Raw genomic sequence first — 25958 nt, forward strand, 5'->3', positions numbered from 1 at the left:
GGACTCCCTTGTGCTCATTTCATGTCCTTCATTCTGAGAGAAAAGAAACTACTGTATAACAAAGAGCAGTGAAATCAAAACAGTCACACAATAAACTTTGAAGACTAGCTTGTTAATATTTATCAAAACACTTAAATCTGATTACCACTCACCTGAGCAATTCGCCATCTAACACAGCAACCTTCCAGGAACTTATTCTGCATTCTACAGACATGCTTACACATGTGCACAAATATAGTGCATGCACGTATGTTTCTGTGAGGCTGGAGAGATGGTTCAGCTGTGGAGAGCAGGTATGACTCTTCCAGAGAATCAGAGTCTGTCTCCCAGCACCAAGATGCCAGTGTCAGTAATGACTGAATGACTGAGGCACAGGCGCCAAGGTACAGGGTAGGTTCTTGCTGTCTGTGACTTCAGTAACATAAAGGGCAACCTCAGAGGGATTGATGGCAATGGGAGCACAGGTAGAACAAACACCCTGGGATCATTCTACCAATGGGAACGCATGCCTAGACCTTCCATCTGTTGTTTCCAAGCCATCACTCTTCTCTTCTGCTGAGCAGGGAGAGCCCCAGTGGTGAAGGAGGTCAGCTCTTCTTTCCAAGGTCCAGAACCTTTGACACCCTCACCCCATAAAGCAATTTTCTGAACCTACCCTTTAAAGACTCCCCAAAACCAAGATACCCAGTGAGGCTGTGGTTGACTCTGAAGAAACCACTCTCTTTAGACCTTAATCTCACCACATCTGAGAAGGGAATAGATAAGACGGTTGCTGGAAGCCCCCAGCTCTGACAGATCATTACGTCTTAAGTCACACAGTGGCACAGCCAGCACTGCCATCTGCGCCCCTTCCTTGGAAGCTTGCAGAACCATGAGAACCACTCCTTGAGGAAGAGGGTTAGGGTCAGCTCCAGCTGGGGTCCTCCAACTCTGTGTCCCATTAATGTGGTGTCTTCTGCAATAGGCTTTTAACTTTAAGTTCTAGAAGGCAACTGAGAGCAATGGCAATACCCATATTGCTTTGGGAGACTCTTACATTCCCCTAACCTACAACACCAGGAGAGGTTTTCATGCTGGACACTGGGAGTTTGTTAGATTGTGCATAGTTGTTGGGAGAAGCACCATCATCCCATGTGGCATAACCCCATTGTGTGTGTGTGTGTGTGTGTGTGTGTGTGTGTGTGTGTGTGTGTGCGTGCATATATATGCCCACAAATGTATGCAATACATACATATATATAAGTTTATAAAATACTGTTTCCCTGCAGCTTTTTCAGACATCATTAGTGTTATTACTTTCTCCTGTTTTCCTCTCCTGTATTAGCCTTTTCCTTCTCTGTCTTAATTGGGGTTTCTATTGCTGTGAAGAGACACTATGACTACAGCAACTCTTATAAGGAAAACATTTAATTGGGGGGGCTCACTTACAGTTTAAGAGGTTCAGCCTATTATCATCATGATGGGGAGCAAGGCCACATGCAGGCAGATGTGTTGCTGGAGGAATAGCTGAGAATCCTACATCTTGCAAGCAACAGGAAGTTGACTGATAGTCACACCAAGGGAAGCTTGAGCAAAAGAGACCTCAAAGCCCACCCACTTCGTGACACATTTCCTCTAACAAGGTTACACCTACTTTAACAAGGCCACACCTCCTAATAGTGCCACTCCCTTTGGGGGCCATTTTCTTCCAAACCACCACATCCTACCAATTAACCTGTGCCTGTTATTCCCATAACCCCTTTGTAGCACCTGCTGCCTGCTCTGGCTAATACATTAATCACTGAGTACTGAAGAGGAGTTGCAGAGACTAGGAGCCGTGTCTGGTACACATAGAGTGAAGGATGGATAACCCAGAGAAGCAGGGGTGTGAACAGCATCAGATGATGGCTTGAACTCTTCTACTGGTGCCCTTTCTGCTGCCTTCTCAGCCCCTGTGGTTTGATGAAGAGAATGGCAAAGTGGGGGAATAGGAAGTCATTCCATAATATTGCCCATTGAACATTGCTGGAAATGTCACATTATCGCCACTACTGTCACCTACCCTTCCTTTTCCTTTTGTCCATCAATCATCCAAGGTCACATTTAATAACAGCATCCTGCTAGGGTTACATGACCCATGTTTTGTCTTTTTTCCACCATCCACCTTTTCCCGCAGAAAATACAATTCCCTGCCACTGTTTTAAATCAATTGAATAATTCCAAGTTATTTAGCGTATCTGTTACCATTGGATACTTAGATTATTCCCAGGCTTTTGCTCTCCCGATAAAATTTTTAAAAATAGTCTTACTACACAAGGGTGCTGACTACCCCAGCAGAGCAACTGTAGGCCCAACTCGATGAGTGTATTGAAGGCTTTTCATAAGAAATGACGCATTTCCTCTGCTAATGTGAACCAACCTCCCCTCTCTCTGGGAGCAGATGACATTATTTCTCTTGCTCACACTCAAAAATCTAGCAGTTTGCTTTGTGATTTTTTTTAATCTATCATCAGTAACCCCATGACTTGCAACTTTTCATTCCTCACCACTGAGACACACACGCACACACACACACACACACACACACACACACTCTCTCTCTCTCTCTCTCTCTCTCTCTCTCTCTCTCTCTCTCTCTCTCTGGATCTATTAAATTCATGAATTTAGACAATCCATTCCAAAACCTCTATTTACATATGTGTATTCATAAACAATATATAATATTACTGTAAAAGGTTCATGTGTGTGTGTGTGTGTGTGTGTGTGTGTGTGTGTATGAATGGGTAAGTGCTGGTGTGTGCGCATGGAAGCCAGAGCTCCACGTAGAGTATCTACCTCGATCAATGTTCACCTTATTTTTTTTTCAAAAAATTCACATTTGTTTATTGTGTATGGTGTGTTTGTGAGGGTGCAAGCATGTGAGTGCCTGGCACACGTGGGGACCAGAGGACATGTTGTGGGGTCCCTTCTCTCCTTCCACTATGCAGACCCCAGGAATCAGACCTGAATCACCAGACCTGGTAGCAAGTGCTGTTACCCACTGAGCCAGCTCTCCCTTATTTTTGAGACAGGGTCTCCTACAGCACTTGGCGCTAGCTGTTTCACTAGACGGCTGACTAGTGAACTCCAGAACCAGCCTCTCTCTGCCACTCCGGTGCCAGGATTGCAGGCGCTCGCCATCACATGGGACTTTTTCCATGGGTGTGCGTGGGACTGGGTCCTCACACTTGTAGAGCAGCAATTGTACCATTAATCCATCTTGAAGGCCCTCAAAAGGCATTTTTAAATGCCACATATGCTACTGCTATTGCACTATATATTTTATTCTGCTGCCTTTTATTCGAACGATACCATTTTTAAGATCTATATTAATTTACATAACTAATGTATTCACTTTAACTGCTACTTAACCTTTTCTTCACTATTGAAAGTTATTTTCAGACTGGTGTAATATGCTGCCAGCACTTTGTTATCACTAATGACAGCATGTTGAACATCTTCATTCCTGTATCTTTATTTCTTTATCTGAGACAGGGTCTCTCTACACAGCCCTGGCAGACCTGGAACTCACTGTGTCTATACCTGTCTCTTTAATTTTGCTAGAGTTTCTATATAGAAGCGGGACTGTTGGGAGGGTGGAGATAACAGTCATTTTTTAATTATTTTATTCAAAATTTATATTGCAACCTTCAGAAAGAAATATATTTACATCATCATCTGGTAAGGCTCCCTACACACGCGGGTACATTTTTTTCATGGACTAATCATCCTTATTACATTATTGCAAGAAGGGCCTTGCAATGTGTCTCATTTTGTTTATTCAACTTCATGTTATTTCACAATATAGTAATAGGTTGTAGCCCATGTTAAAAGGCATTAATTTGGTTTTACTGAATACTGTAAGATAGCTCATCAATACACTAATTTATAAGATGTTAGAGTCTCCTCTCCACATCTCAAGCATCACTGTGATGTCTGTCTTTTTTCTTTTTCTCCAATCTGATGAGTATTAGGTAATAGGTCATTTCTGTTTTCATTTTTCTTTCTCTGAGTCCCAATAAGTTACACTTTTTTATATAGTTATCTATTGAGTTTCCTGCTATTCTTTGAATAAGTTTCCTGCTTTTGTAAATTAAGTTTTGCAGATTTTTTTCTTGATGGCTGGGTTTCCTATATCTTACAGATTTTAATCCTCAATTATTGTTGAAAATAAGTTATGCTGGGTTGTGGTGGCGTACACCTTTAATCCCAGCACTCGGGAGGCAGAGGCAGGCGGATCTCTGTGAGTTCGAGGCCAGGCTGGACTGACAGCCTCCAAAACAATACAGAGAAACCCTGTCTCATAAAACCAAAAGGAAAAAGAAAAAAAGTTACAAGATGGCTCAGTGATAAAAGTGCATGCTGCCAAGACTGATGACCTTGGTTCAGTCCCCAGGACCAGGAGGTGCAGGAAAAGAACCATCTCCTGAGAGTTGTGCTCTGACTTCCACACCCATGCCATGATGTGCATGCATGAACATGTGCACACACACACACACACACTCACCCATGCATGCCACAGCACACACACACACTCACCCATGTCATAGTGCATGCACACACACACACACTCACCCATGCCACAGCAAACACATACACACACACATACACACACACCTATGACATGGCATATATGCACATACATGCACACACATGTACATATAGAAAATAAATAATAAAATTTTTAAGTGTTCTCTGTCAACCACTGGCTAGCTTTGTGATGTCTTTTACTGTGCAGAAAATAATTATTTTCTGTTTTTGTGAGAGTGTGTTGTTTAGGAACTTCAGCTCTTCCTGCCTCCAGGCTATGCACTGCCACACCCAACTTGGTTTGAACTTTTTTTAATGATTTCTTTATTTTTATTTCATGTGCATTTATGTTTTGCCTATATGTGTGAATTTGTTGGGTCCCCTGAAACTGGAATTACAGATAGTTATAAGCTGTCATGTGGGTGCTGGGAATTGAACCCCGGTCCTCTGGACCAACAATCAGTGTTCTTAACCTCTAAGCTATCTATCTCTCCAGCCCCCTGGTTTGAACTTTTTGTATCTTATTTAATCGAGATCTCCATAATCAATATCAAAAAGATTTCCTTTAAATTTTTATTGTTTGTTAAATCATTTGTATTTGTTTCCATTCAGAACCACTTTCACCAACACCATTAACATAATCCATTTTCCCTACTGGTTTCTCTGGCTGCTTCTTCATAGACCAAATGTCTATCCCGTACACCTAGCTTTGTTGCCGGGTGTGGTCCTTGGTAAGATTATGTTAGATGCTCCAAGAACATTAAACAACATCACAGTGTTCCTTAATATCTGGCAGAAAGATAGTTTTCAGCTTTGCTCATATTCTTTAAAACAGCTGTCTCAGCAACCACTCATGCAACTCCTCCCCGTCTCCTCCCTTCCATACTGAGTTAAACCTAGGTCCTCCCTTTATAGTCCAAACTAACTTGGAACTTGAGATCCGGCTGCCTCTGCCTCTCTAGTGCTAGGATTGTAAGCACACACTGTCCACCCAACATGTGTTCTACCACTGAGCTACATCCCTGATTATCTCCATGGAAAGTTTAGATTTAGTTAATACAACCCCTTTCCTCCTAAAGTTAGAGACCACTCAAACCTCAGCAACATTGCAACTTCTCACATCTATAGACATGGTAGTTTTTCATTTATTCAGTTATTCTATCTTGTTTAAAGTTTTCTCTGGTGTTCAGTAGCTTTCTAGGTGATGCCTTTTGTCCCTCATCATCATCATTGTATTCTTCTTCTTTTGGTTTTTTGAGACAGGGTTTCTTGGTGTAGCTCTGACTGTCCCGGAACTCCCTCTGTAGACCAGGCTGGTCTCGAACTCAGAGCTCCACCTGCCTCTGCCTCCTGAGTGCTGGGATTAAAGGCGTGCACCACCACTCTTCTTTTCTAAGAATACTTCTTTCCATATAAATAAGTGGGAGTGTCTTCTTGTAGAGGTGATAGGTTTTAAGACATTTACTGTCCTGCATCACCTCATTGTCTAGGTGATTCCAAATACCTCAGAAATGTGGATTTGACAGGCCAGGGCAGAACCAGGGAGACATGAGGCCGAAAGGCAGCTGCCAAGAATGTCAAACTAAGGCAGGTGTCAAGCACCTCTGGGACTAGAAAACAACTCAAGAAACAAAATGAGATTCAGAAAATCATACCGACCTGAAATCTTCCCGAGGTTATCACATTGAAGATAAGATTTTAAACACGATGAGAGGGGAGGATGTCGAATGGAAGCCTAAGGAAGGCACGTGTGCAAAACCACAGACTGGCTCCATTGTGCCAGTTATGGGAACTTGGAGCCAGAGATGAATCGCTTTTAGTAAGGAAGGCTAAGTGTCATCCCAAGACTTCCTTCTTGGTTATTTCTCATGCGCAACTCAGACTGTCTTCTAAACTTGACCGAACAAACATTTAGAGCAAAATTAGTCACTAGCTTATCAGTCATTCTGGGCACCAGCCCATTTTAGGATGGCGAGATCTGGGGTGGGTGGGATGATTGGACAGCGCTGGTAAGAACAAACCCAGAGGCCACAGGAAATCATGTAGACAGCATGGTAGAAACTTGAGACCCAGGTCAAACCCCATCACAGGAACAATGGTCCATGCTGAATAGAGCAGACTGCTTTGATTGGGTAGAGTCCAGTTGATGAAACACCAGCCCACATCCCAACACGGGAGAAATGGGAGGAGATGGGTCATCAGACATCCGCATGAAGAGAAACAAACAACCAGTATGGAAAAGGAAAACGTGACTGGGAAAGCTACGCAACAGTAAGGGAATGTCTCCTGTCTGGTTAGCAAGGGTTAGACTTTCCCCCTCCCCCCTCCTCCTCTCTCTTTCCTCTTCTTCACTCATTTCTTTGTTCCTAGATACTCACTGTTGACAGAATGGTAAGGGCACTTCCGAGTGCAGCTGGTAGTTCTATGAATTGGCACAGCGTTTCTGGAGGGCAATTTGGCAGACTATTAAAAAAAATCCCAAAGACAAGTGCTCTTTTTGATCCAGCAATCCTACTTCTAGGAATTTTTCCTAAGGAAATAATTAGAAGTGAATACAAAGATGAATAATAGTGGCTTACCATTTTTTTTTTTTTTTGGTTTTTCGAGACAGGGTTTCTCTGGCTTTGGAGGCTGTCCTGGAACTCGCTCTGTAGACCAGGCTGGCCTCGAACTCACAGAGATCCGCCTGCCTCTGCCTCCCAAGTGCTGGGATTAAAGGCGTGCGCCACCAACGCCTGGCGTGGCTTAACATTTATGGAGAGTTCGCTCCCCGCCAAGCAATATGTCAGCACTTTGCTCTTGACTCTTTCAACCCTTAGAGTAACAAATGATGTGACAAGTACTGCCAGGTCTGTGTCTATGTGTACAAACTGAGACCGAGATGAAATAAAAGGGGAAACTGAGACCCTGATGGTGTCAATTGCTAAGTTCAGGGAGCTGGCCAGTAACAGGCTGGGACTTGAACCCTGGTCTCTCTAATCCCCAAACTGGAAACCCCGTGTTCTGGATTAAGTTTTTGTCCTGTTTTCTGGGACACTGAACTAAAAAGATGCTGCACACCGTTTTGATTAAAATAACAGCCAATCAGAAATGAGTACAATGTGCAAGAAATGGCGTAGAGTCGTATGATTAAAATGCATGGTTTTGAAAAATAAGATTTGAGGCTAGGAGTGTAGCTCAGTGGTAGAGTGCTTGCCTGGAATGCGTGACACCCTGGGCTGAATCCCCCTGAATCCCCACCATTACAAAATAAAATACCTTGAAGGAGTAACAACTGTAGAAATATCCCTGACTTACTAAGTAAAAGATGATTTAAAACACCTGCATCTATTTTATGTGTATATTTGTGTGTATGCGGTGAACATGTATTTATGGATGACCATGCATGACAGAAGACAGGGACTCAACAGTTAGGCAAGTTTGACTGGCTGGGCTGCAAGGCAGCATCTTCCTATCTGTCTTCTCAGCACTGGGAATACAAGCACATACTGCCACAAGCAGCTTGGCTTTTTAGGGGAGAGGGGCGCTGCAGAGAGAGGGTTCTGGATCTTTGTGCTTGCAAATCAAATACTTTATCAACTGAGCCGTCTCCCCAGTCCCAGCCCCAATCCCATTCTTACTTTTTAAAGACTTATTTTTAATTATGTGTAGGCGTGTGTGTATCAACATGTATATGTGTGCACATAGTGTGGATGCCAATGTATCCCCTACAGCTGGAGTTATAGACGGTTGTGAACCACCCGATGTGGGTTTCTGGGAACTGAATTAAGGTCTCCCAGAAGAACAGCAAGTGCTATTAACTGCTGAGCTGTCTCTCCAGCTCTCATTCTCATCTTTGAAAGGCCTCCATGCCATTTCAAAAATTGGAATGCCGGGTCAGTGGGTGTCAAGGTCGGAGGAGGGAGCATTTGGACCAGGAAGCCGTTGGGTGCTTGAATATAATGAGTCTCCAACTAGGTTGTCATCAAATGGGTGTCTACACAGTACAAATTAACCCAGTTGTATAGTTATGTGTGCTTTATATAGGTTTACATCATTTATGTCTCCCTAAAAGAAGTGCTTAGGTGCATAGAAATATCCTGGAAGCAAAGAACAGAACAGTGTCAGCCATGATGAGTCCTAGCCATAACATAAATTACATGATACTCCATATACTAGCTGACATTTCCCTTTTCTTTTACAGTGAGCTGCATTGTTCTCATATTAGAAAAGGATAGTGTTGGGTTCGTGAGAACTGGGGGTGGGGGTAGGGAGGAATGCTCGTGAAAGTCAGTTAATCCTGGAACCCTGGAAGTGGTCAAGTCTATTCAAGGTCTTCAGCTCTGTGTGAACTAAATGTCAGGGTCCAAGGCTAGAGATAAAAAAGGAGAGAAGGCCATCTCTGGCTGGCTTAGTAGGGAAGGAGGCAAGAGAGGCCTTGGGGATCCTGGGATGGACATAAGGCAGCGCCCTTACCACTCTCCCTCCGACATTTAAGTCCTGCTGAGCAGGTGCTGCGTGGAACCTTCCTGGCCAAGGAGCCCACTTACCGTTCAGCTGCTGGTTGGATGGCTTGTTGCTCGCTTGTGGTGACATCAGGCCTCCTGGGAGCCCTTGGCTGTCAATCAGAAGGCTTTTCAAGGCAGTGAGCCATCTCTGCTCCTCTCTCTTTTAAAGGGACCGTTTCTGCCTGGATGAGGGAGCCAGGCTGGGTCACCTTGATGCTCTCTTTCTCTGAAGAGTCTGATTCCAGGGCAGTGGAGACACCGAAAGAGATGAGGGAAGCTATTAGCTATAATTCCCTAAAGCCTGGTATTTAAGCATGGCATTGGAATACTGACAATGAAGAGGAAGATTTAAAAAAAAAAAACAGCATTTAGAAACAGCCAGATATAGCAGCACACCTGTAATCCCAGCATTCAGGAGGCTGAGGCAGAAAAATTGTGAGTTTGAGGCTCTGAGACCCTACCTCAGATAGACAGACAGACAGACAATAATCTTAGTGGCTAAAATGCTGGCTGCACAGGCCCAAGGACTAAAATTCAATCCCCAGAATCCATGTAAAAGCTACGTAGGCATGACAGCTCACCTGAAATCCCAGGCAGGGACTGGGCATCGCTGGCAAATTGGTGAGCTAAACTAACCAAATTAAGTTCCAGTTTCAATGAGAAACCCTGTCTCAGGAAACTAAGGTGGAACATGAAGACACACAATCTCCACATGAACCACATGTGACATACATGCAAACATGCAAGCATGCACATATCACTCTCTCTCGGATACACCAAAGCTTTGGTATCTAAGATTACTGGTAAATAATAAATATGATTAATGTAAAACGAGAAATTTTACAGGGCTGGAGAGATGGCTCAGCAGTTAAGAGCACTGGCTGCTTTTCCAGAGGAGCCCGGTTTAATTCCCAGAACCCACATAGCAGCTCACAGATGACTCTAACTCCTGTTCCAGGGGATCTGACACCCTCACACAGACATACATGCAGGCAAAACACCAATGTACACAAAATACAAATAAATAAATTATAAAATGAGGAATTACAACTGCGAGTATTATATATATATATGTATTTATATATAATGTTATGTGTCTTATGTGCACCATGTGCACACAGGAGCACATAGGAGCCAGAACATGACATCAGGTCCTCTAGAACTGGAGTCATGGATGGCTGACAACCACCACGTAGGTGCTGAGACCCAAACATGGGTCCACTGAGCCATGTCTTCAGCCCCTGTGCATCTTCTCAAGTAGTAACAATTTTAGAACCATCAAATGTGTCTAATTTGGGAGAGAAACACATTCCCTAGCCTCTGCTGCAGCGAGAGGTAGCATATAATCGTTATGGTCAATGGGATCCAGACCAGGATTAGTGGGAAACTTTCCTTTTCTGATATAATTTTTTTCATTATTTCTGAGGATGGGGCAGAACATGATGGCTGAAGTTGTTTTTGATGTTGGTTTTGCAATCATGAGGAAAACCAAAGGAGAACTGCAACTTCTATCCTCAAGGTATAGAAGCAGTAGCCATGTGTGCTGGCTAGTTTTACATCAGCTTGACATAAGCTGGAGTCATCTGAAAGGAGGCAACCTCAATTGAGAAATGCCACCATAAGATGGAAGGCATTTTCGCAGGTTGGTGGTGACACACACCTTTAATCCCAGCACTCGGGGGCAGAGGCAGGCAGATCTCTGTGAGTTTAAGACCAGCCTGGTCTACAAGAGCTACTTTCAGATCAGCCTCCAAAGCCACAGAGAAACTCTGTCTCGAAAAACCAAAGGAAAAAAAAAAGTAGGACATTTTCTTAATCAGTGATTGACGGGGGAGAGCACCTAGCACATTGTGGGCGGGGCCATCCCTGTGCTGGTGATCCCAGATTCTACAAAAAAACGGGCTGAGCAGTTCATGAGGAGCAAGCCAGTAAACAGCACCTTCTCCATGGCCTCTGCATCAACTCCTGTCTCCAGGTTCCTGCCCTGTTTGAGTTCCTGTCCTGACTTCCTTCTGTGATGGACTATGGATGTGGAAGTGTAGGCCAAATAAACCCTTTCCTGCCCAACTTGCTTTTGGTCATGGTGTTTCATTGCTGCCATAGTAGCCCTGACTAAAACATCATGGCTGCCTAACTCACTCTTGGTTAGCTGTTTATTTGTCACTGGGTACATGGGTTTTCTATAAGTCATGGCTAAAGCAACCTTTAACTGACTCACTCAACAATACAAAATGATTAATGTAGTTAATATGGAATAGGATGTTTGGAGAAAGATGAAAAAATACAGCTCAACTGCACCAATGTTGGGTTACAGGTAGTCACTCATCACCTAAGACCAGAATGTATGGTTTAGGATGCACGAGGACCTGGGTCCAATTCCCACAGCCAAGAGGAATAGAAGAGAGAAAGAGGAGAGGGGAGATCTATAGTAAAAGCAATGTCAGCTTCAGCCTGTTAATGTATTCTAGAAGCATGCTTAAAGAGATAATATCTCTCTGGGAGGGGGGGGCACAGGCTCGTTGAGGCCAGAGTTGGATGTCTCCTTCCATGGCTCTCACATTATCATTCTGAGACAGGGACTCTCACAGCCCCCAGACTGATTGATGGATGCATTCCCAAACCTGCCTGTCTCCACCCATCCACCCACACCCTCTCATAGGCTCATATCCTGTCCCCACCCCCACATTCCACTCCAAGCCTCCATGCTAGGGTTACAGACATGAAAGGCTGTGCCTGGCGTCTTTGCGTTTATTTGTTTAGCTATTCATTTATTTACTTCTTTATGTGTATGGGTATTTTGCTTGCATTGATGTCTGCACCACATATGTGCCTGGGCCTGTGGAGGCCAGAAAGGGATTATCAGATCCCCTGGATCTAGAGTTGCAGGTGATTGTGAGCTGCTATGTGGGTGCTGGGAATCAAACCCAGGTCCTCTGGAGGAGCAGCCAGTGCTCTTAACAGCTGAGGTATCTCTCCAGCCCAACACCAGGCTTCTTGATGTGGGTGCTGCGGATCCAAACTCAGGTCCTCATGCTTGTGTGTAAGCGCTTTCCTGACTGAGCCATCTCCCCAGCACCAGACTTTTTGATTTTGCTTTTAAAGTCTAGACTTTTAAACAAATGCGGATTTACAGAAAAGTTACAGAAATAGGGCCCAAACTTCCCACTGGCCCTTTATTCTTTCTCTGACGTTAACATTTTACATAAGCATTGTACATCTGCAAAACTTGAAAGATGGACTTGGTGATTGGATGTCTATTATTAACTACTCTACATATTTAATTCAGATTTTCTAATTTTTCCCTGTGATGTCTTTTTCTCTTCCAGTTCCTTAATTAGAATACCATCCTATGTGTAGATGTCCATTTCCTTGGTCTCCTCTGGCCTATGAGATTCTCAATTAACTCGGGTTTCAACCCTTGACACTTTTGAAGAGTAGTGATCCAATCTTTTCTAGAATGTCTCTAACTTTGATGTGTCAGGTGTTGGGAATGAAGACTCTGTGGGAGCCACAGGCTCGCCTCATCACAGGGCACGGAAGCATGGGCAGTACACACAGGCTCGCCTCGTCACACGGCACGGAAGCATGACAGTACACACAGGCACCTCACTGGCCATGTTGTTGTTCTCTGTTCTTCATGCTTTTCCATATTGCTCACCAAGAGTTGAGAAGAGTAAGCCTGGAGACTTCCACCGAGGTGTGGTGGGTTCAATTTTTTTTATTTGAGAGAGGGAATTGATGCTCAGGGCTTGACTGGAGGGAGGAAGGGAAGATAAGTATAGATGTTCCATCAATGTTTAATGGGTCTGGAGACTGGCCAGGGTAGGTGGAGATGACTTTGAGAATTACATGACTGCCGGCAGAGTGAAGTTAGGGCTTTCTGGGGATATTTTTAATATCTTGCTACCTTGTCTCCCTGAGTGAGGATATGGCTACCCGCTAGCTCTTTAGCTTCTAGCTGACTCTGCTGCAGGAGTGAGTCAGGTGGGCCAGAGATGGAGAAGCACCGACTATGTTGCAGGTGTCTCCCTGTTTGCTGTGTCTCCACAGTTCTGCTAGGTAACTATGGCAGCCCTCCCCTTCTCATAAGGAAACAGACTCAGAAAGGTAAATGATTTTCCCCAAACCAGATATATTTTGGCAGTTGAGGATCCAGTAGGCTATGATCTGGGGGGCTCAGCAAAGTCACTGTTTGAATGCAGGTGTCTGTGACGTCAAACTTGTGCTATGCGTCTCCCACATCACACCACATGCTTCCCAGGAAGGGCCCTGAGGGATGCAGGAATCCAACAATGGGCAAGGACAGTGAGTCTAGACTGTTCTCCCAACTAGAATAGTCTTTATCATCTCTTGGCCTCTTCACAGACTCATCACCTGTTATGAGTTCCTGGATTAGAATGCCCTTGTCTATTGGAAACCTTAGAAGCTACAGCCATCTACAATTAGACGAGACAAAGAGCCCCAGGTAGCTAGGACAGCTTTCCCCTGACTCTTCTTGGCAGGACACCTCTATTCAGGGGGAAACACAGAAAGTAGGGTTGGGCCAGTGAGAAGGCCCAACATGTGAAAGTACTCGGCATGTAAACCTAATGGCCCAATCCCTGAGCTCACTGTGCAAGGAGACAATTGACTTGTAAGCATTGTCTTCCTCTGACACACGTGCCCCTTCTCTCTCACACACATCCTATACACACGGTAATAATAATAAGTAAAATATAGAAAAAGTAGGTGGGTGGGGAGAAAGAGAGAGAGAGAGACCCAAAGACAACACGTGGCTTTCAGATTCCTCTTTCTGCTTAGCCACAATGCCAGGTTGCATTTTGTCCTGTAGAGGCTGGATTTTAGCTAAAGAAACAGCCTCGCTTATTGAAGCTACTTCTAGTTCTGTTTTTGCAACCTGAAACCTGACATGTCCTGATGGACTCTTTCTGTCCACTTCATTTCTCCGCTCCTGGGTGTCACTGTGCCTGTGTCCTTCTCCTGTCTGGGCCCCCAGATCCGTCTCATGAGCACAGCCTCTGGGGTGCAAACAAATGAGGGACTGGAGCCCAGTCAAGCCAAGTGGCCTTGGACATACCTCAGCTCTTTGAGTTTGTTCCATGTGGAAATGAGGATGGCATGGTGACTTCAAGACAGTCATACGTATGAGACAAGGGGAGTGCACAGCATGGCCCAAATTCAGCTGAGTGTCACTATATCGTAGCCATGATTAATATTCAACTCTCTTTGCCAAGTGCCTGTAACTTACTTGTTTCCCGATTCCACAAGACACCTGGAATGGCTGGGACCATTTCTTTTTCTATATGATTCATATACCACTGGAAACCTCTAGAGAAGTCTCTCCAGAGCTGGGCTCTGTCTTAGCCTCGTAAGTGTGGTCAAGGACTAGAATTGTATAGTCTGTACCCAGCTGTATGCTGTAGGAATGGCATTCTCATACAATGAGTTATTGAGTGCCTTCTCAACAAACACGATAGGGTTCCTTTCCTCATCATTGTGACAGAATACCCAACAGAAGCAACTTCAGGGAGGAAGACTTCATTTTGCTCAGAGCCTGGGAGTTCAGTTCATCGTGGCAGGGAAGGCACAGCATCCAGAGCATCGGGGGCATGAGGAGGAAGTTGGTCATGTTGCATCCTTAGCCAGGGGATGAACCAGCAGAGAGACTGACAGTGCTCACCCGGGCCAGTGCTCAGCTGTGTTCCCCTCTTTCCTCAGTCCCAGTTTCCAGCCCAAGGGTTGATGCCACCAAGGCATGGGTCTTCCATCCTCTGTTAACTTAATCTAGAAACTCCCTCACAGACATGTACAAAGGTCTGTCTCCCACATGGCTCTGGGTTCTGTCAAGTTGGTGATAAATATTAATCAGCAGCGAAGGACACAAGAGAACATGTGATTTTAAAAGACCAAAACAAAACAAAACCTACTGGTCCAGCTGAGCCCTAGTCCCACAGAGGGCGCTGCGTGCCCACTAACTTCCACGGGGTTGCAGAGGCATGACACCAGGTGTCGGGAAGGACTTCTCAGCCCTACTCAGTCAAGGTGCAGGCTGTGTTTGGGGATGGGAGTCGCAAGAAAGTTCCACTGGCTGAGGGGAATTCTCAGAAGAGGGCAGCTGGAATCTCTCAGTTACCAAGTGTGACAGAAACTGGGGCTGGGCAGGCTATGTGGGGAAGAGTCTGAGTCATCCTCCAGTGGTCACCACTCTGACGACCATTTTCTTGGAAACGTGATAGAGACAGAGATGTTAGATGTGCTGCTGCTGTTGGGGCTGAGATGGTGAAGGGGGTTTGTGGCACCACAGAGGCGGTGTTCATGGGAATGACAATGACTAGGTCTACGTGCTGGTTACTGGTGGGAGTAAAGGTCACAAGTGCCCACGTCCCTGTTTCTTCAAGGTTTGTCTCTTTCTCTCGTGCTTTGTGTTTCTTCAGTGCCCCTGGGGATCAGAATGACTTAACATTTCATCTTGTCAAGACACGCAGATAAAAAACATGACAGAGAGAATAGAAATGCATTCCTCCTGCTTGTGCAGACCCTGCTGTGTATTTTTTAAATAATGCACACATTCCCGGAGCTGTCATTTATTCTATTTGCTACTGTGTGTCATGGTTCACTGTAAACTATAGGGGTGTGGTGACTTCAGGCTCTTTAACATGTCAAACCTAGGGGTGGAGTTTAACATGCTCGCATTGTGCAGGCAGCCCTGTAGTTGCTGACACCCCACACATGACATGAAACTATGTGTCTAGCTGCAATGATCCTGTTTGGGCATATGAGAGCTGTGGACTGTACCTGAGGGCCAGCAAGTCAGCATCTGATGGGGTATGTTTACAGTGTAGGCCACTGTGTCAGCATCTGATAGGGGATTTTTACAGTGTGCACCAGGGTCTCTGCTCCCTTCCCTTCTCCCTTCCAAAGTGACACAGCCGGGCAAGAGCCATATTCACTACCATTCCAAGAACCCACCACGTACAGATGCCGTACACTGAGCATCAGTGGATAGGTGGGCAGCAGGACACTACAGTTGGAGCAGTGGGGGGGGGGTGCAAAAATCCCTGGCCTCCCAGAGTTACAGTCTAGTGGGTTTTTAAATATGACCCTTGCTGGTCAGTGGTAGTGGCGCATGCCTTTGGTCCCTGTGCTCAGGAGACGGAGGCAGGCAGATCTCTGTGAGATTGAGACCAGTTGGGTGTACAGAGTGAATTCCAGGACAGCCAGGGCTACACAGTGAAACACTCTCTTGAAAGACAATAAATAAATAAGTAAATAAATAAATGTGACCCATTCTGATCATAGATAGAGAAACTGAGGCTTAATTAACCTGATAAAGGTCAGAGAGCAAAGGTCAGAGCTAAGAGTAAAACTGAGGTCAGCCTCATCCCCATAACCCTACTTGTCAACAATTCCATACTGGGCAGTGACAGTTTGTCTGCCAACATGCCTGCCTGCCTGCCTGTCTGTCTATCCATCTGCTTGTTTGCTTGTTTTATCACCCCCTTCTCCTCCCTCCATTCTTCTGGTACTGGGGTAATTAGTTGCTTTAGAAAACCACTCTCCAAGATGCCATCTAGAAGGTACCAGCTGCCTTCCTTCATTGAGGCTACACCGTTTGACACTTGTTTCCATTGTCTAGACTTCCCAGAACTGGGGCTTCCGGTGAGCCAAGCTCTGTCCCCCAGCTTTGCTTATGATTCTGTGCACCTGCCTGTGATTCTTCTACCAAGCGATATTTTGCTTCTGTCGCACATAATGCGGTACCTGGGTTGATGGAGTAATGCACCCTCCACACTCCAGCATGGGCCCCAAGCAGGTCTTGCCACCCCTCACTTAGCGCCTGCCTCACAGAAAGACAGGGAAAGGAGACCATTTACCTGAGCCAAGCACTGCCAACTTCCCAGCTCTCTCGCCTCTTCTTCAGGCTAGAACCTCCCAAGCAATGCTCCCCAGTTCTGCATGAGGACCGCAGACAGGCCGAGTGGTGTCAGAGTCTGCGCTGTACTTGGGCTTCCTTGTGAACATGCAGGTGCAGTATCCTGCGCTCTTGCTTGGTGGGGAGGGTGCTAATCACTGCACACTTGCTCACAGCCCAGCCAGGACAGGTGATAGCTCAGCAAGTTCAGGATCAGAGTCCCGGCCAATCCCTCCTCCCTCGTGTCTATTTTTGGGTCACCACAGGTACTTATTAATGCCACCTGACAAGGCTATAGGTTGGAGAAGAGACATTTCTGCGATAATATATCAGTCAGGATTATAGTGAGTGGCACATAACAGAAATCTGACCAAGTAGTAGCATTCCCATTGTCACAGAATGAGACAGTCTTGAGAGGTGCAGAGGCTGAAAGGAATCCTGTAGGACAGAAGTTACTTCTGCCACTGCTGCTCTCCTAGGTCCTCAGGAGAGGGGCTCTTGTCCTCACAGTCACAAGATGGCTGCCTCACTTCCAGAAATCTCACCTACGTTCCAGACAGAAACAAGAGTAAAAGCAAAATGAATATTGTCCTGGGCTGTGCTGGCTGAGGAGCTGTTGTCACCATGATCCTGTCATGGAACAGCCGCTCCCTACCCCGGAAGGAAGACTGAGCTTCCCAGAGAGCACCATCTTAGTTGGGCCTCCCAGCTCTTACCTCTTTGAAGAAAAGAATGCAGTGAAAAGACAGACAGTTTGAGCAACAGTTTATCTGGCACAGTAAACATCCAAAGAGAGACTGGAGTGGGCTGCCCCAGGCGGGGAGCTGCCCGGGGGCATCCGCACTGTGGAAGCTTTATGAATATTTCTGAGGCAGGTGGTTGGCTTGCAGGGTAAAGTAAATTTGTGCCATCACAAATCAGGGTGGCATGAACCCAGGATCAGCATCCTCACTGGTGAACATCAGAGGATATTTTATTAACCTACACTGTGGGTAAAGAACCTCTATATTTATGTTTAAAAATCTTTCATGAAGTTTAGACAGCATGGGACTCTCTGTGGCTTCTAGATTTCTCTGGTCATCAAAACTGGAAAAGAAGTGTATTCAAAATGCTGCTACCCACACCCAGGACCTACTACACCCTTGAACATTCCTGTAGCCTGGGGTAGAAGTCTAGACCTTAGTGTTTCCCAAGTTTTCAGTATGCCTGTACATTAGAACCACACTCTCTGTCTCCTAAGCCAGAGCTGTGGGACACAGGTTCTCAATGCCAACAGAGTTTTATAGTCAGTGTTGAAGACCAGAAATGGATGAGGACACCTTTAATCCCAATACTAGGTAGGCAGTGGCAAGCAGATCTCTGTGAGTTCAAGGCTAGCTGTCTCCAGTCCCACTAGAGCTATACAGGGAAGAAGAGGGAGGGGGAAGAGGGAGGAAGAGGAAGAAGAAAGGAGGAGAAGGATGAGAAGGAGGAAGTAGAAGAAGGAAGAGGGGGAAGAGGAGGAGGAGAAAGAAGAGGAGGAAGGGAAAACAGAAAGAAGACCAGTGACAGAATTTGTCCACCAGAGGTTTTGATGAAATTAGACCAGGTGAGGCTTGGACATTATATTTTTAATTTCTACTATACTTTTAAGCTCCATTTTTAAAAGAAACAAAGGGTGGCAACTTTTTAAGTGTGTGGAGGGGTGTGGGGGTGTCTCTGCAACCACTACAGCCTGCAGAGTAATGATCCAAGGAAGGCAAGAAGGTAGCTCAGTTCAGCCTGACTCAGTAGACGATGTTGGTTCATGCTTTAAGAGTCCAACTCCAAGTTGTTTATTTTAGGCTTGTTTTGTTTTGTTTTTTGAGACAGGGTTTCTCTTTGTAGCCTTGGCTGTCCTGGAGCTCACTCTGTAGACCAGACTGGCCTTGAACTCACAGAAATCCATCTGCCTCTGCCTCTCAAATGCTGGAATTAAAGGCATTTGCCACCACTGCCTAGTGTATTTTAGCCAGATTTAAGCACAGTGCAATTTGGTGAGAATTTTCCTGGTGATAATTAACTCAATTCCATGTGCACAACAAAGCTTAAGACATTATTACATAAAAAGTACATGAGACATCTTTTATAAAGATGGGTTCTATAGATCAACTGAGAGAAACAAGCTCATGGTAACAGTCTGGGGAAGGGCCCAGTGTGGTCTTGGCTACATAGTGCAAAGGACATTGGGCTATTAACCACATCCACACCCAGCCTTCTGGGTGGAAAAATGCTATCAATCTCTCCCTATAAAGAGACAACCTTGTGTGTTTAGCATTACTGGTTCCCCTAGTGCTTATCTGTGAGCACAAGAACCTCTCAGTCTTCTGCATATGGGTGCCATGTCATGCGTGTAGCAGTCAGAGGACAACTTGGAAGAATTGGCTCTTTACTACATAGGTTCCCAGTACCAAATTCAGGCTGTCAGTCTCAGTACCAAGCACTCTTACCCACTGAACCATCTGGCTGGCTCCTGAGCTCCAGACTTTCTGTGTAATTCCACACACTGGCTTATCTCCTTTGTCCCTTTGAGTACTGTCTAAGTTGGGGTTTGTATTGCTGTGAAGAGACACCATGACTATGGCCACTCTTTCTTTATTATTTAAAATTGTTATCATTTTATATACCAACCCCTGTTCTCCTTCCTTCCCTTCCCCCATCCCACCTCAAAGTTGGGGGTGGGTAAGGCTTCCCTTAGGGAGTCAACAAAGTCTGGCATAACAACTAGAGGTAGGATCAAGCCCCTCCCCTCTGTATCAGGGCTGAGTAAGGTATCCCACCATAAGGAATGGACTCCAAAAGTCAGTTCATGCACCTGGGGTAGGTCCTGGTCCCACTGACACCCCCCCACCAAACAGACCAAGTCACATAACTGTCACCCACATTCAGGCCTAGTCTGGTCCCATGCAGGATCCTCAGCTGTCAGTCCAGAGTCCAGGAGCTCCCACTAGCTCGGGTCAGCTGTCTCTGTGGTTTTCCTCACCATGGTCTTGACCCCCCTTGTTCATACGATCCCTCCTCCCTCTCTTCAACTGAACTCCAGGAGCTCAGCCCGGTGCTTGGCCGTGGGTCACTGCGTCTGCTTCCATTAGTTACTGGATGTAGGTTCTATGATGACAATTAGGGTAGTTATTAATCAGATTATAAGGGAAGGCCAGTTCAGGCACCCTCTCCACTATTGCTAGGAGTGTTTGCTGGTGTCATCCTTGTGGATTCCTGGGAATTTCCCTAGCACTAGGCTTTTCCCTAACCCCATAATGGCTCCCTCTGTCAAGATACCTCATTGCTCTCCCTCTCCATCCCTCATACAACTCGGTCATCTCAAACCCTCATGTTCCCATCCCCGATCCCCTCTCTTATACCCCTCCCAGTTTACCCAGGAGATCTTAACTATTTCCCTTCCTGGGGCCCTCATGTGTGTCTCTCTTAGGGTCCTCCTTTTTACCCAGCTTCTCTGGGGTTGTGGATTGTAGTCTGGTTATCCTTTGCTTTACATCTAATATTTGCTACACAATGTTTGTCTTTCAACCATGGCAGCTCTTATAAAGGAAAATATTTTATTATGTTGGCTCACTTACAGTTCAGAGGTTTAGTCCATTATCATCACAGACAAGGTGCTGGAGAAATAGCTGAGAGCTTTGCAGGCAACAGGAAGTGAACTGAGACACTGGGTGGTATCTTGAGCATATATGAAACCTCAAAGCCCGACTCCACAGTGACACACTTCCTCCAACAAGACTACACCTACTCCAAAAAGGCCACACCTACTCCAAAAAGGCCACACCTACTCCCAAAAGGCCACAACTCCTAATAGTGCCACTCCCTTCAGGGCAATTTTCTTTCAAACCACCATAAGCACATTTCAGATAGTTGACTTTTTTTCTTTGCTTTTTCGAGACAGAGTTTCTCTGTGTAGCCTTGCCTGTCCTGGAACTCACTCTGTAGACAGGCTGGCCTTGAACTCTGCCTGCCTCTGCCTCCTGAGTTCTGGGATTAAAGGTGTGTGCCACCAAGCCTGGTTTAAGTGTGCACTATCATGCCTGGTTTAAGTGAACATCACCATGCCTGGCTTAACATAGTTGGTTTAAAGTCTTTGGGGTCAAAGACTGCACTTCCTTAGAGACAGGTTCTGTCACTTTATTTTGTTTCCAGGCAGGTTCTTGTTCCATTTCCTTGTATGCCTGGTGATCTTAAGGTTACATGTATGTACACATATGTGTTTTTCTGCTAAAACTGGACAATTGGGGCTGGCAAGGTTGCTCAGTGGTTAAAGGCACATGCCTTTAGGCTTGGTGACCTGGTTGGGATCCCTAGGACTCACATGGTGGGAGAAAGAAATAAACTCCTGCAAGGTGACTTCTGACCTCCACACAAGTGCTGTGATGCATGTATGTGCATCAGCATACATACAAATACACACAAAATGAGAAAATAACTGCAATAAAAATGTGAAACAGGACATTCCGCTTAGAATGTGGCGACTCAGGAAATCAGGTCCTGCCCCTTCATTGATCTGTTGTTTGATTATGAAAGCCACAGTTATGTTTGCTTAGTGATTCTTTTAACAATTTTAGGAAAAAAGAACTGGCCGGGCGGTGGTGGCGCACGCCTTTAATCCCAGCACTCAGGAGGCAGAGGCAGGCGGATCTCTGTGAGTTCCAGACCAGCCTGGTCTACAAGAGCTAGTTCCAGGACAGGCTCAATGTGAATAGCTCCTGCTCCTCCTGAAGGCTGTACACATGGGCCCCGTGGAGACACCTACTGGTCAGTTGCTGTCTTTGGGCTTAGTATAATGACTAGTCAACTGATCCCATATAACACACAAAAAAGCGAGAATCCAGATTGCTGCCTCTGACCTGGGCAGTTCAGGGAAGCTGGACCTTAGTGTATAGACTGGATGCACCCTTGTAAATTCCCTACAGTTACCAAGTCTGCAGGCTTACAGGTAAACACAACAGACGGAGAAGGAGGAGGCTGCCCGTCCTGGCTACACAGCAGGGTTTGCCACTGTCTGAGATGACACCCTTAAAGACAGAGTTCTTCTGGGCTTTAGCTTTCTGCCTCTCAGCTCTCTTTCCTATGCATTGAGAACAACTAATAATTAATCAATAATAACATTAACCTGCTGGGACTCCTATTCATTTGAAAGGTCAACACAATGTATTGATTAATTATAAAATTAAAAGATAATTATAACACATGTACAGTTTGAGAGCTGAGACAATGGTTCGGAGGGTAAGAGTGTTTGTTGAGTAAGCATGAAGACCTTAGTCCTCACCTCAGAACTCAGGTAAAAAGCTAAGTGTGACCACATATGCGGGCAGCCCTAGTGGAGACAAGAGGAATTCTGGGAGCGAGTTCCAGGACAGGCTCCAAAACAATACAGAGAAACCCTGTCTCGGAAAAAAAAGAGAAAAAACCATTATTTATTACATTTACTTATTTATGGGGGGGGCATGAGCATGCCATAGCACATATGTAAAAGTCAGAGAATGGCTTGCAAGAGTTAATTCCTTCCTCCCACCATGTGACCCAGGGGACTGAACACAGGCCATCAGCTTGATGACAAACCCTTTACCAAATGATATATTTCACTGGTTTCTTTTTTCACCCTTTTTACCCCTTGGAGTCTGGTGAAGTCTATCAACCCCTTTCTGCTATATTTTAAAACAAGATTTTATACATAAACTTATAACAGAAATAATTTGCAGATGATCCCCACTTTTTTTTAATTTTATGATGGTGGAAAAGTAAGTACTCAGCAGCAACCACACTTTGAATTTTGATTCTTTCCCAGGCCAGTGCTTAGTGCTATGATATTCTTTCTCTGCTGGGACAGGTGAGTGACCCAAAGCTCCCAGGGTATCTCCGGAGGAAACTTCAGGTCCTCCATGGTGGACCTCACAACTAAGTTGGGATTTTTCTGCAGCTTAAGCATCTTGAATGCATTTTTGACTCATGATATTTTCAATTTGTACTGGGTTTACCAGGCAAGGTCCATTGTAAGCTGAAAAGCACCTACATATTGAGACATAGTTATCAAAATCTTTAAAAAACCAAATCTGTCACATAACAACACATGTGCTCCTATAGGTGTTTGAACAGCATGTCTAAGAAGAACCATAATTCAAGGTCATGATGGGCATAGCTGAGAGTTTGAAATAACCTCAAACCAGCAATGAGCTAAGATTAAATGCAGTGTCTGTCTGTGAGTGAGTCTGCTAGACACTGCTGCGTGCTGCTGCGCATGGTCGCAGTCTGTGGAAATGCTACAAGCCGTCAGACCTTGTGCAAATGAAGTCTGCACTTCTCATACAGTGTCATGAGCTTCCTAACTGAATCAGAAACCTTCCCATGGGCCTTTGCCAGAAGCTTCAAACTGGTTTCATCCTGACTTATTCCACACTTTCCCCAAATGCATGCCAATCCTTACTGTCTGTGTGAAGCACATTGACCAATACTTATTGAAAACTGTGTACATGTGCAGAGCTTAATAACCCTGAGCTAAGATATATCCATGCACCACAGATCCTCAGTGTCAGTGTGTGTGTGTGTGCATGTGTGTGTGCACGTGTGTGCTTGTGCATGTGTGTGTGCACGTGTGTGCTTGTGCATGTGTGTGCACATGTGTGTATGTGTGTGTGTGTGTGTACAAGGTCACCCACTAACCCTGGAGCTCATCACTTTGCTTAGCTCTCTAGTCTCCACTTGCCCAGTGCTGGGATTACAGGCGCACGACCTGCCCAGTTTTTCACATGGGTCTTGGAGATCCGTCTACCCAGTGCCCAAGGATCATTAAGTTCTTGCTTTTGAGTTGGTCAAGTTCTCCAGAAAAGACTCTTAAGACATCTTTAAAGAAAAGGACAGTTGAGCTGGGCATGGCAGCACATGCCTTTACAGTGCTCCATGGCCACATGTAGCAGTGGCTGACTGCTGTACTGGGTAGTGTATAACACGTCCTATCTGCATAGAGGTCTATGGAACATGGCTGCTCTCGAGCAGGTGCTGGCAAACCCTCTGCTGCACGTGTTTGTCACTGTGGCAGAAAAGCACCCACAAACAAGGCATGGAGCACCTGCTGGGACATGTGGCTGTAATCCAAAATGACTTGATTTAGGAACCCTCAAGTCCAAACTTTACATCATTTTCAATGTCGTAAAATATCACTACCCCGTTGACTGCTTTTCTATGGCCATTTGAGAATGTAAAACCATCCTCACCCAACAGACTGTAGATGAATTAGCAGCAAGCTAGATTCAGGCCACAGGTCAACATTTGTTGACCGCTGTCTTAGTGAATTGCCTTTCTACAAGATCTATGGCTGTTATCTTAATGAGTTCTGAGAGAAATCAAAGGCTAACATATGCAAGATCTTTTCTCTTTGAACCCAGAAGTCTGATCATCCATTCAGGGCCTGCCTTCCCCTGAACTTTGGGATCTATGGATGAGGGCCCATCCTTCTTACGCATTCTTCTCCCTGTATCCAGAGCATTGTTTGATACCCGACAGCTCTCAGCTGACCCTGTGAAATAGTCTCTTGCCCACCTGCTCCCTCCCGAGTGCCATTTGGCTTTTCCCTTGGTTCTGCCTTCAGGCTGAGGAGATGATTCCTGTCTGCTCAACAATTGTATTTCTTGTTATCACCAAACACATTGACATTCCAATTTTCCACTCAAGTCCCAGGGGCTTGGCTTATGTATTTTCACCTCTGAGAAATGACAGCAGCTCTTACGCTGTGCAGCATCCTGGTCACAAAAGTGAAAGCTGCAAGCGGACGTGATAAGGGGACCCACAGGGGAGGGGAGGCGGCCTGGAGAATGTCAACACTTGGAGAACTTTCAACGCTGGAATCACCCTCTCCAAGACGAAGATGAGGAGGCTGCACAGGATGTTAATGTTTCTGTGAGTCTAAGGGGACACTGTATGAGGCTGGAAAGTAGGGCAGTAGCCACAGACTGTATTGAGGATACACGTGTCCTGCAGCATAGTTACCTGTGAGGGCTGCTAACTAGGAGGAGCATGGGGGAAGCCTCTGGTGCCTTGGGAATGTTTCAAACCTCATCTGTTAGTGGTTTTTCACACGTGGAAACTGATGGGGATGTCTTTCTGTATACTGTGATCTATGGTTAGCTAGTGGCAAGCTCCATTTCCTAGCCTTCAGACAGGCTTTATTTGAACAAGCAAGATATCACCACAGAAACTACTTACATAGTGTTTCATCTGTACTTATAAGATATGGCACTGTTCTGTGTATGAGATGTTTTTTAATTTTAAAAAATGAAGCTGGGGTCTGGAGAGATGGCTCAGTAGTTAAGAATATTAGCTACTCAGCTGACGCCGAGAAGGGGCGGAGTCTGTGGGGCAAGATGGCGCTGTCCGCTGCTCTGCGCCCGTTCTCGCGGCTCCTGGCCCCCACCCGGCTCCCGAGCTGCTCTCCAACACGGTCAAAGTTCTATGTCCGGGAGCCGGCCAATGCCAAACCTAACTGGCTGAAAGTTGGGCTGACCTTGGGCACCTCAGTTTTCCTGTGGGTTTATCTCATCAAACAACATAATGAAGATATTTTGGAGTATAAAAGAAGAAATGGATTGGAATAACCTTTGGAGATATTAATATAGTCTGCTTCATAAGATGATTGTAGCCATTCTTCTGGATTCACCAGTCTGTGGAGTTGTGGATATGAGGGGAAAGTTACATGTGAACATGTGTCAGTCAAGTTCACATGTCCATTTTGCATTACTAAACAAATAAAAATACTTATGTTCTTCACATGTAAAAAAAAAAGAATATTAGCTACTCTTCCAGAGGTCCTGAGTTCAATTCCCAGCAACCACATGATGGCTCACAATCATATGTAATGAGATCTGGTGCCCTCTTTGGACCTATAGGGATACATGCAGATAGAATTCTGTGTACATAACAAAGAAATAATTTTTTAAAATGGAGCTGGACATTATGGAAATTTAAACCAAAACTATGGTGAGATCACTTCA

General features: G+C 45.3%; 1 protein-coding gene across 1 annotated transcript; it reads left to right on the forward strand.

Annotated features, from left to right (window-relative positions):
* The first annotated feature begins 25306 nt into the window (after positions 1-25306).
* LOC101828409 (NADH dehydrogenase [ubiquinone] 1 subunit C1, mitochondrial-like) lies at positions 25307-25734 on the forward strand. Its single transcript, XM_040732733.1, has one exon. It carries the CDS (start codon positions 25332-25334, stop codon positions 25560-25562), a length of 231 nt encoding a protein of 76 aa, XP_040588667.1. The 5' UTR covers positions 25307-25331; the 3' UTR covers positions 25563-25734.
* The last annotated feature ends 224 nt before the right edge of the window (positions 25735-25958 follow it).

Source organism: Mesocricetus auratus, unplaced genomic scaffold (assembly GCF_017639785.1).
Source record: "Mesocricetus auratus isolate SY011 unplaced genomic scaffold, BCM_Maur_2.0 Super-Scaffold_100028, whole genome shotgun sequence".
Classification (NCBI taxonomy): Eukaryota; Metazoa; Chordata; class Mammalia; order Rodentia; family Cricetidae; genus Mesocricetus; species Mesocricetus auratus.

Excerpts from the sequence above, each read along its gene's own strand:
- LOC101828409 (XM_040732733.1), top strand. The coding sequence starts at position 25,332 with ATGGCGCTGTCCGCTGCTCTGCGCCCGTTCTCGCGGCTCCTGGCCCCC.